This window comes from Ipomoea triloba, chromosome 15 (assembly GCF_003576645.1).
Source record: "Ipomoea triloba cultivar NCNSP0323 chromosome 15, ASM357664v1".
In the NCBI taxonomy this organism is placed as follows: domain Eukaryota; kingdom Viridiplantae; phylum Streptophyta; class Magnoliopsida; order Solanales; family Convolvulaceae; genus Ipomoea; species Ipomoea triloba.
Window position 1 is genome coordinate 132,575 of NC_044930.1, and position 11,757 is coordinate 144,331.

Sequence of the window (11,757 nt, forward strand, 5' to 3'; positions counted from 1 at the left end):
CCACAACCAAATTAAACATTTCTCAATAATTCTTTTTCTTCCCCTCCATCCCGTCCCCCACGCCACGCCCAGTAACTAATATGGACGCAGTGAAGGTGCAGAATAATGGCCACCAAAATGGCTTCTGTATCAAGAAGCAGCAGGTTGATCCTTTGAACTGGGAGATGGCTGCCGAGTCATTGAGGGGGAGCCACTTGGATGAAGTGAAACGCATGGTGGCCGAGTTTAGGAAGCCGGCGGTGAAGCTCGGCGGAGAGACGCTCACGGTGGCTCAGGTGGCAGCTATCGCCTCCCGTGACAATGCCGTCACGGTGGAGCTCTCCGAGGAGGCCCGCGCCGGCGTTAAGGCCAGCAGTGATTGGGTGATGGATAGCATGAACAAAGGCACTGATAGCTACGGCGTCACCACCGGCTTCGGTGCCACCTCTCACCGTAGAACCAAACAAGGTGGCGCTCTTCAGAAGGAGCTCATTAGGTAAAACCACTAAACTAACATCTATCTAACTTTCCTTTTTTTTTTTTTTTTTTTTTTTTTGGTAAAAATGCCATTTTTATACACATATATGCTTACCTTGCATACACTATTTTGGAACAAGATTTTTTGTGTTGATTTTTCTTCCCTTTTCTAGACCCACACAAAGATTTATTATTTCCACAACTTTTTCGTAATCTTGTCAAGCTTTAGGAATTAGCGTCACAAGATTGTCCTAATAATATATTGCAATTTTTTCTAATATGTATTATAAAGACAAGCACAGTAACTTTACATTGGAAGGTGAATTTTTTTTTTTGTACTAGTTAACAATAACCGATATGTAATACATACTTACGGAGTAATTTGAAAATTATTTTATTTTTATTCCGATCCAAGAGTTAAATATAAATTTATTTAAATTTAAAGTTAAAATTTAGTCAAACTAGCCAATAAACAATTAAATTGAATAAACAAAATAGGACCAACTGCTAACTATTTTTAGTATGAAATATTTTGTACGACATAATAATTAAATTTAAAACACTTAGCTTGTATTAAAAGAGATGGTAAATATTAGGTGGAAACTAAGAAGTGGTTATTTAGGTACAACAGTTAATGGAATTATTGTATAGCAAGTGTTTATGGTTGGGACTTAGAAGTCAGCAGACTGCAGTGCAGTCCCACATAGTAGTTAATTATTTTGTTTCATAATTATGATGTGACAAATAATATGTAAGTACATTCCAACTCAATTCATATTAATTTCTTCAATTTTATTTGATGATGTGACTGACATTGATAAATAATTTTGTCCGTGTGAATCCTAGAAAAAATGTTTATAAGTATTTAAATGTGAAAATAAAAATTAAAAGAGCTCATAATATTTTTTACCATAAAATTAAGATCATAAAAATATACAGTACTTCCTAGTTGCTGTGCTTTAGGACCAAGTCAGCAGATTGAGGTGACTAGCATAAAATTATATTTAAATTGTTTCTATTTTGGGATTATAAAAGTTGTAAAATTGTACGTAGTATTATTTTACGAGGGGTTAGGGTTTAGTGTTTGATGATTTGTATCTAAGCTGGGGGTTGACTGAAATTTGCAGGTTTTTGAATGCTGGAATATTCGGCAATGGAACAGAATCGTGTCACACTCTTCCCCATTCAGCAACAAGAGCCGCCATGCTTGTGAGAATCAACACTCTTCTTCAAGGATACTCTGGCATTAGATTTGAAATCTTGGAAGCAATCACTAAATTGCTGAACCACAACATTACCCCCTGCCTGCCCCTCCGTGGCACCATCACCGCCTCCGGTGACCTTGTCCCGTTATCCTACATTGCTGGCTTGATCACCGGCCGCCCTAACTCCAAGGCCGTCGGACCCAACGGGGAGACCCTCAACGCAGAGGAAGCTCTGCGGTTAGCCGGAATGGACGGAGGATTTTTCGAGTTGCAGCCCAAGGAAGGGCTTGCCCTCGTTAATGGCACCGCCGTTGGTTCTGGCATGGCCTCTATGGTTCTTTTCGAGGCTAATGTTCTTGCAGTTCTGTCTGAGGTTTTATCCGCTATTTTTGCTGAAGTCATGAATGGGAAACCAGAATTTACCGACCATTTGACGCATAAGTTGAAGCATCACCCCGGCCAGATTGAAGCTGCTGCTATTATGGAACATATTTTGGACGGCAGCTCTTACGTGAAGGCGGCTCAGAAGTTGCACGAAATGGATCCTCTGCAGAAACCCAAACAGGATCGCTATGCTCTCCGCACTTCGCCCCAATGGCTCGGCCCTCAGATTGAAGTCATTCGTGCTGCAACCAAAATGATTGAGAGGGAGATCAACTCTGTCAACGACAACCCTCTCATTGATGTTGCCAGAAGCAAGGCCTTGCACGGTGGCAACTTCCAGGGTACACCAATTGGTGTGTCTATGGACAACTCAAGATTAGCCCTTGCATCTATCGGCAAGTTGTTGTTTGCCCAATTCTCTGAGCTTGTCAATGACTATTACAACAATGGGTTGCCTTCTAATCTCACAGCAGGGAGGAATCCAAGCTTGGATTATGGTTTCAAGGGCGCTGAAATTGCCATGGCTTCTTACTGCTCCGAGCTGCAATTTTTGGCTAATCCGGTTACTAACCATGTCCAGAGTGCTGAGCAGCACAACCAGGATGTTAACTCCTTGGGTTTGATCTCAGCTAGGAAGACTGCTGAAGCTGTGGACGTGTTGAAACTCATGTCATCCACATATCTCGTTGCGCTTTGCCAAGCTATTGACTTGAGGTTCTTGGAGGAGAACTTGAGGAATGCTGTGAAGAATGCAGTTACACAGGTAGCTAAGAGGACTCTCACTGTGGGTGCTAATGGAGAACTTCATCCCGCAAGGTTTTGCGAGAAAGACTTGCTCCGAGTGGTGGACCGCGAATATGTCTTCGCATATGCGGATGATCCCTGCAGTGCTAACTACCCACTGATGCAGAAACTCCGCCAAGCCCTTGTTGATCACGCCTTGCAGAATGGGGAGAATGAGAAGAACACCGGCACTTCAATTTTCCTAAAGGTTGCAGCTTTTGAAGAAGAATTGAAGGCTGTTCTGCCAAAAGAAGTTGAGGCTGCAAGGATCGCTGTAGAGAGTGGGAACCCGGCTATTCCAAACAGGATTAAGGAGTGCAGGTCTTACCCATTGTACAAGTTTGTTCGTGAAGGCCTGGGCACTGAGTTGCTGACCGGAGAGAAGGTCCGGTCACCGGGCGAAGAGTGTGACAAGGTGTTCACAGCTATGTGTGAGGGAAGTATCATTGATCCTTTGTTGGAATGCCTTAAGAGCTGGGATGGGGCTCCTCTTCCTATCTGTTAATTTATTTCAATTCATTGCTTATTTTCAATGTAATATATACATTTTTTTCCTCGGTTATGCTACTTGAACATTGTTTTGGCTTTTGGTAAAATCCAGTTGTAATCTTTTCTGGAATGCTTCTCTCTGTAGGGATGTAGCTACATGTGCTTTTCTGTTCAGTAAAAGATGAATGAGTAGGCACTGTTGTGGAATAATCTGGAGATGAATGTTCTCTCATATTTACCATTTGTTTCAATTTCGATTGCCATGTTTACAGGCAAACAGACCATTCCCACATTTGCAGAGGTTGAAACACCACTTAAAGATGCTTGCATCTGCAAAAGTTTGTGGTTGGCCAGCATAACATTCCAAAATACTGAAAGATCATTCGTATATATGTAAAAGCAAAAGGACCCTCTGCTCTGCCTAAACTAACTCTTTTAGATGGTTTGATCATCCAATGACCCTAAAAGTTGATACTATCTGGGACTGATCTCAAAATAGCTGCAGTTGGTCTCAAGTGTCTTAGATGTGGAGCGGGGGCTCTGATTTCACACCCTACTTGAAGGCTCCCCGAAAAACTCGTAGCTGTAATACAAGAAAATGGTCTGGGATAATATGATGTTGGTGTTACCAATTGTTCTGGCAGTGTTGAAGTCGCACATGGAGCATCCGTTCCCTGGCTGGCCAAATGTAGTTCTGGTTGCAGGTTTGCAAATGACTCTATAGTGGCAGCCAATTCAGGATTTGGAGATGTTGCCCCAACTGCTGGCAAACTTACTGGTGTTACTTGAGGAGAAGTTTGAGGACCTGCAGATAACTCTGACTTGACTGATAATAGAGGATTTTTCCCGCTAAATTGCAAGGGTACTGACGATAATGGATGACCAGCTCTTTGAGGAACCACAGATTGTAACAATGTGCCACTCCTTGGCAAGCCCACAGATGATATTTGCAGATTGGCAGTATGCTGAACAGCTGATGGGTGATTCATTGCATGATCTGAATTCACATGTTTTGGATTTGTAGTAGGAGCCCTCATTATATCTGATGATGGATTCAATGGTGAATCAATAACCGGTTGGCTTGCCAATGATTCTGTAGGAACTGCAATAGTCCTCTGATTAGTTTGTTGAAAAGAGAGTTGATATATCTGGTTAATGAAAGTAGATCCGCTCACTGGCAGAGTAAATAATTAAATTCGTCAATAGTTCAGATTAGAATTTTTTGTTTTTTAAAAGATAACTGATTTAAAAAGCACAATGTTATATTTAGTTTCTTCAAATACGCTGTGCATTGCAATAATGAGAATAATATAATCTATCTTGCGTACCTTTCTCCATCTCTTGTGAATTAGATGTAGAATTGACATTTCCCTTCTCAATCACGAATTCAGCCAATAACTTGTTTAAATGTAATCTGTCATAACATCCATCACACTCCTTTAGCTTTTGTACAATTTCCATCTCCACATCTTGAAGCAGCAAGTCATACTTCTTCCGTATCTCAAGTATCTCTTTCTCAAGCTCAGATCTCAGAAGCAATTTCTACAAAACATATTCCTTAATACAATCAGCAACACTTTCCTCTTGGAAGATGACAAAAGAACATGATAAAGAAAAAGGGGGGAAAATTTGCAAATGTAGACTTACCAAATCTTCATGCAATTTCATAGTTTGCTCTCTCTCTTTCTGTATCTTATTCATTTCTCTTTGAAGAGGGTCTAAGAAATGTGACTGTGGAACATCAGCTATGCCTGAGGACTCAATAGGATTATTATTTCCAAAATCTTCTTGATTGTTTATGCTTCTTGGGGTAGTACCATTTGTCTCCATTCCATCTGCTTGCACAGCTGAGAGGGGTATTGATAAATTTCCTGCAGATTGTTGGACTGAAGAAGCCAGTGGTTGATTTGAATCTTCTATGGGAAATGACTTTGGAGCTTGGAACTGACAAGAATGTGCATCTACACAATTTATTTGATCTTGTTCATTGTTTGTGATTGTCGTTTTAGTACCGGTACCATTTGCTTCAATTCCATCTGCTTGTATCCCTGTTTGGAACTGACAAGAATCTGGAACCGTACCAGCATCTGCTTTCGGTATCCCCTCTTCATCCCTTTCGGAAGATTCGTGCAAGCCATCCAGTAAACAATGTTGTTTTCTAACCCTCTGGGAGGGGTTAGACAAATATTTCCTCCTTGAGTGCCTCCCCTCTAACAAATTCCTCCAGAACAAGGATGTACGTTCATTATCATGTAATCCTGATATGATGGAGGAATCTTCCATCGACTGCATTTCCAATTCCCCAGGTAAAGTTATATTTTGAGGGTAGGCTCCTGCATTCTGCTGCACTTTCAAAATCCTGAAGCAGTTAGCAGAGCCACTGTTCTCACTGCTGCTGGGCAATAGGTTTAACAACTCAGAAAATAGATCATCCAGAAGAGCTTTGGATGAAATATTGTGATGGCAATCATCGTGCTTGTTGAATAGATAGGAGGCACCCCAAGCCAACAGTTCATGGCAAGTTGTCTGCTTTAATCTTTTGATGTTACTGTCAACAGTTAAACCTCCCTTTGCAAGAATTAGTGTTTTTTCTTCTATAGTACAAGATGAATATAAACGAAAGACCTTCAACTGCTCAAATTTTGAATCAATGGTCATCTTCTGCAATGCTCTAAAATCATTCATTGGGTCCCAGTCACTGTCAAATAGAACCACAGTATCTATAGCTGAAAGCTTGATGCTAGGAACACAAGCTCTTGTTTCCATCAAAATGACAAACTTTCCGCTTTCTTTATTGTTGAACTTGTTCAGTATAGCTCTCCTCATTGGAGCAGGAACATTCCCGCAAATGCGTGCATAAGAGTCTATTCCAAATTTTAGATGAATGAAGTCATCCAAAATGTCTCCAATAGAAATCCCCCCAGATGCAGCAAAAGACTGACAGGTGAAAAGCAATCCATCTTTCTATTAATATCCATCAAATAAATGAAAAGAACTGGGTGATAAAGAAAACAGTAAAATGCATAATTTCCAATTTATTCTACTTCAAAAATCTCTTCTTGTAATGAGCTGTATGATATCTGAGGTGGTCCAACAAAACAGTAAGATGGAATACTGGAACAGCTTCATATAAGCATAGTAAAGCAAATAACTATGGATGTAATGAAATCTGAAAGGTTAAGAGGGTTTGTAAATAATCAAAGGCACATGAGGAAGTAGAAGAAATGAAAGAGACTCTGAGAATTTATCCTCTGCTGGGCCTACCCTCAATATATTCCTGCTGCAAATCCAAGGGAATACCCAAACATTTTCTACTTTAAGATGCTGTATTTTGAGAATAGAGATTACATTTTAAAATGAGGAAATAAATCAACTATAAGTATTAGAAATAAGAACAGGGATTGGAGGGAAAATTAAACAAAGAGTTGAACCTTACCTGATAAAGAATTAGGACTCTTAGCCCTCGTTTCCTAATCTCGAAAAGGATCCTATTGAGGAGTTGTAATTTTCCACTAAGTTCAATCTCAACATCTAACTGGTCATCTGCTGGAATGCCTTCTACCATGGATTTCCGCAGAGTACAATCTACCAGGTATGGGTGATCACAGCACTAGATGGTACAGAAAGTAAATTCCAGTTAGGAAGTTAGTGATATCAACTGTATTGCAGTAACTAGAAACCTTCAACTTAGTTGTTGAAAATTACTGAAAAACAGAACAGATGCACTCAAAAGTTTACTAGATCAAAAAGATGCACCAAAAGTTGTTAAGGACAAACCTTTCTAGTTGACATTAGTAAGTCATGAAGGGAGCACTTCAAAATTGAGCAGAGCAAAGGTAAATTTGACAGAAGGCAATCACAATATTGTTCAATTTGCACATCTGAGAGCCTGACTGGGACCCAGTACTCAACAAATTTGGACATGGAGGACTTGCACTCATATGCAATATACTTTGTGAACTGTTCTTTGAACTTGATGTCTTCTGTGTAAGATCCGCTCTCTGGGAAATCACTATTGGCATCTTCATATTCTGGATCAAGTAAAGAGAGAAATTTGCGGTAACTGAACCTTCTATCCTGATTAATTTAGGTAGCTTTCATTAGTTGTGAACATGTAAGAATATGGGAACTGATTAAGAATTGGTGTATATTTACCTCTATTTGACGGAAAAGAAGCAGTTTCTTGTCAGTAGCAAGAGCTTTGATGTGTTCAAAATTCTTTAGCACAGAAGACTGTTGGCTAGTATCTATGATTATTGCTTCCCAACTTATAGATTTAAGCATTTCAATGTCCTGCAGAACGAGTGGAGAAATGTCAATGACTTTGAGTTTCTTGTTAAAATATTATTCAAATAATTCTTTCATAGAATCATAGTATTTGTGTTTCATTCAACCAGAAAGCAAAATCTTAAGGAATTGCAGTGACAACTAATGGAACATCTTGATCAATAGTCAATACTCAATACTATATAACTTAGGGTGCTCAAGTGATAAATTAGTCATATATCAGAATGGAAAGGGAAAAAATTGAAGGATATAGCAACAAACTGGAAAAATTACCTCAACAACTGCATTACAATGTGAGATAAGAACTTGGAACATAATGGCACCTTGCACATTATAGAACTCAAGAGTCCTAATAAAAGCACGGACGTCTTCATTCCCTTTGTATACAACAGCATTGATAGATGATGCACAACGTGAGAACTCGTCTTCCCAATATGAGAGTGCAGGGCGAGTTGTGATTATCAAAAATGGCCGTCTCATATCTCTTGCAAAAGATGATATTAAAAGCACTGTCTTCAGAATACGTTCCTGAAAATTCCAAACATTCAACTTCTTACTTCGAGTACAGATTTGATAATACCCTTATCAGTTTATCAATTCATGTAACAGGTCACACATATCATGGCAAGGGGCAAAACTATATCGTGGACATGAAAACTGGACAAGGAACATTAATTAGTTAACCTGGCTGTCAATCACAACTGCATTTTTGCTAGTGTGCCAATATTTTAGAAGTTTGTTCACATAAATGAGCTGATTGCTGTGCACTTGAGCTGTAAATTCAAATGGGAATGTCAATAGCTCAGGAAGAGGACTTCTACTTCCCTGCAGTAACATCAGAAAGAGACAATCATCCAGGTGCTAGTAAAAATATTCATGACAAATATCAGTAACTATTAGCTAGTATATAACCTTGCTCATTGTATTGGTTTAATAGTTAGAAGTACCTTATCCTTATCATTCTTGGAAGGATGCACCTCTGCGTTTGCCTTTTTATGATGACTTTCATAGTCACTGATCATTTTTAATGCATTGGAGGAATTTAAACATGGAGCAGTGTCTAATTCCCAAGTAGCTTGATCATAATCAAGGCCTGTCCATTTCACAAGCCACTCATAACGGCAAATGGAACCATTATCATTATGCCCCAGAGAATATGTTTCACTGGACTCCGGTAGTAACAACAACCTTTTCTCAAGCAAACGATGAGGCATAGTCCAATCTGTTTTCCAACTCACATTCTGAAGAAAGCATCTTAAAAATGTTAACAATCAATAAGCCCATAAAAGGAAAAAAAATGAAAAATATATTAATAGCTTTATATCAATATCACCTTATTGTGTTTGTTAAATCTTGCAAGCAGTGCTGAAGCCTCTAGAGTCAACTCTGCCTCTGGAATCCAGCGGTTATGAATATGAGCAAGGCCTTTGTACTTTACCAAATATTCCTTCTGTTTATGCATCACTAACACCAGGTCCCAAAGTTACAGTTACAACAATGCACTGTTAATATGTTTTTAAAAAAATGTAAAACCAACTCACATGAAATAGAATAATATGCAGATGGCCAATACCTTCATTTTCACAATCAGCTCCTCTAGAATCCAAAATAGACTCTACTCCTTCAGACACAGCATGAACACCTAATTCCATCTTCTTTTTGACACACCAAATACAGTACCATGCTCCAAGAGGGAAATATGTTAGTGGGGGGTCTACACAAGGGAGATGGAACTTCCTCCCACATCCTTTTCCAGCACAGCATCTGGAAAATAAGTAAAATAACACCTTCAGAATTTCGTGTCGTTATAATAGTTAGTGGCTAGGACTATGGAACCATCTCAAATAAGACTGCTTTCTTATTTAGGGTTTCATCCCTGTATGTTGGCCGTGTGTAAATGACTTTGCTCTAGGAACATAAATGTACCACAACCCTTACATGTTTAGGCTTGCCTATCTTTTCATTTCAGGCTGCTTCAACCAGTTTTAGTATAGCTAGTAACTTGCAATGGAGAATGAATGCAACCCAGTACTTAGAAAGGATAAAAATACTATTATTATTATTTTTTAAATACAAGATAGTAATGTACTCACAAGAGCTTTCCCCCTTCAGAGCATATCAGACATTTGCTATGCTCACTTCCAATCTCATTATCCTGTTTGGAATTTATGTACTGCACATCACAAGCCTCTGGATTTGTAGGCTTCAAGTCAAGGTCAAGCAATGATTTTGTATTGATTTTATCCTGTGTGTAGCAAAAAATAGTGACAGTTTACTTCAATTTGTTCAATTGTTCATAAATAACAGACCATATAAAAGATGCTCAAGACACAAATCAAAATTTCCCTCTCAAAGGTCCTTTACATCTTTTTCTCTCTTGTTGTCATTATCTTTTACTTTGAGAAGAGGACGGGGTAGGGAACTAAGTGAAGTTAAGTACTCATGGGTCAGACATAAGAACAAGTTAATTACAAGAAGTGATGTTCATGAAAGTAATTGAAGCAGGAAGAGAGACACCAAATAGGTAGGTAATTACTTGTAAATTGCAGGTAGAGGTACATTCTTGTAGGGAATCATCCAACCTGTGAGCAGATAAACACTAACTGAGCTTCCAGGTTTCTAACAGAAATATTAAACAGATAGCTAGGAATAAGGTAGTAACTTAATAAAACAGAATACCTTTCTTCTTTGGAATTTGAACAGGAGCTTTCTGGAACTCTCATGTTGGTTACACTGTGTTCATTAGTTCCACTGACAGAGCAACCACTTTCAGACAGCCTATCCTGCTTTCCATGTGCATTATCTGCTAATAGTATATGCAAGTTATGCAGCTTAGAAAGAATTTGGTGTCTCCACGATAAAATATGAATTGCTATGATTCAGTTTAGACGGCTTAACATCATATCATATGTGTCTAAATTATGGTAGCAGCTAAGATCTGTCACATACATTACAGAACAGGTTAGTTTAATTTCAAATTAACAATAATGTATAGTGATAAGAGTTTACCTATGGCATTCACTCTCTTAACCCGTGATACTAGAAGTTTCTTAAATTCTCGTCCACTCAGCTTCCTCTTTCTTGAAGCTACATGCACAATTCCATGGTCCTCTTTTTCATGATTCTTTGCAGAACCCAATTGTGAATTCATATCACTCAAACTTTCAATCCCTCCCCTTCAATGAAGGGAATAATTGTCACGATTTAGACAAGATGCACAACGCAATGTCTTGTTGAAGTGACCAAAAAAACACTGCAGTCACATTTACAGTCAAGATGTCAATGCACTGGTAGACAACTAATAGGCAAAATATCAGCCCCCCTCCATGAGTTCAACTCCCAAACCTTTGTGTGTGTTTATGTCGAATTGGTAATAACAATAGAAGAGGATGTTTTTGTGAAAAATAATTCAAATGATATAAATCATTTGTAAGATCTAAAACAAAGTTTTTCAGGTCATACCACTTTACCTAAGTCCTAGAAATTTATTATCTCACAACACAATCTCTTTTATTATTATTACCAATTCAGTGCATATTGATAAATATATTGCACACCAAAGAAACATAAAGAGGAGGTGAACAAAGACCCTGTCATAGTGGCATGCGTACAATGAGAGTGCAAATCTCACCGAACACAGAAAATTCTGCAAAATCACAGCCTATTTAAACAGAGGCAGCTGATGATATGTATACACATTTTGTTTTTACTTTTTCTTTGTTGTTGATCACAAACACGACTAGCCTTAAAAAAAGTGTTACATGGCAAGGGAAAGGATGCTATAACCTAAGCAAAAAATATTATATATGTCCAAAAGTAATGCTCATGGTAGTATGGGAGACATGGGTGATTTTGGAGCTTTACATTCATAAACTCCATGTCTCCCTCCTCAACCATTTTTATAAAGCCCGTTAGCTTCCCATAGCTCTTAGCTTTCGAGCTAGGAGGCCAAACAGGAGGTTGGAAATTAGAGCTACAATGCAGAAAGCTTTACAAGGTTACCTTCACACGCTTGAGAAATCGCAGAGAGAGTGAGATATACTTCCACCGCCTGGTTAAATGGCTTTTCTCAAATCTCAACCAACAAATATAAAAAAAAAAAATAAAAAAAAATTTAAAAAAAAAAAAAAAAAAAAAAAAAAAAGAGGGGAAA

General features: G+C 38.5%; 3 protein-coding genes across 3 annotated transcripts; 1 reads left to right on the forward strand and 2 right to left on the reverse strand.

Moving 5' to 3' along the window:
• Positions 1-3,549, forward strand: LOC116006484 (phenylalanine ammonia-lyase). Its single transcript, XM_031246880.1, has 2 exons — positions 1-475; positions 1,584-3,549. Exons 1-2 carry the CDS (start codon positions 81-83, stop codon positions 3,331-3,333), a joined length of 2,145 nt encoding a protein of 714 aa, XP_031102740.1. The 5' UTR covers positions 1-80; the 3' UTR covers positions 3,334-3,549.
• A 118-nt stretch (positions 3,550-3,667) lies between these two features.
• Positions 3,668-5,628, reverse strand: LOC116006485. Its single transcript, XM_031246881.1, has 3 exons — positions 4,965-5,628; positions 4,646-4,859; positions 3,668-4,419 (listed from the first exon to the last, which is right to left on the reverse strand). The coding sequence occupies exons 1-3, from the start codon at positions 5,607-5,609 to the stop codon at positions 3,779-3,781; spliced, it is 1,500 nt and encodes a 499-aa protein (XP_031102741.1). The 5' UTR covers positions 5,610-5,628; the 3' UTR covers positions 3,668-3,778.
• A 40-nt stretch (positions 5,629-5,668) lies between these two features.
• LOC116006731 (protein CHROMATIN REMODELING 4-like) lies at positions 5,669-11,659 on the reverse strand. Its single transcript, XM_031247221.1, has 15 exons — positions 11,607-11,659; positions 10,614-10,857; positions 10,284-10,407; positions 10,141-10,186; positions 9,698-9,849; positions 9,178-9,368; positions 8,938-9,068; positions 8,552-8,845; positions 8,289-8,429; positions 7,878-8,132; positions 7,473-7,610; positions 7,095-7,394; positions 6,754-6,927; positions 5,816-6,254; positions 5,669-5,712 (listed from the first exon to the last, which is right to left on the reverse strand). Exons 2-15 carry the CDS (start codon positions 10,753-10,755, stop codon positions 5,669-5,671), a joined length of 2,571 nt encoding a protein of 856 aa, XP_031103081.1. The 5' UTR covers positions 10,756-10,857; positions 11,607-11,659.
• Between the last annotated feature and the right edge of the window lie 98 nt (positions 11,660-11,757).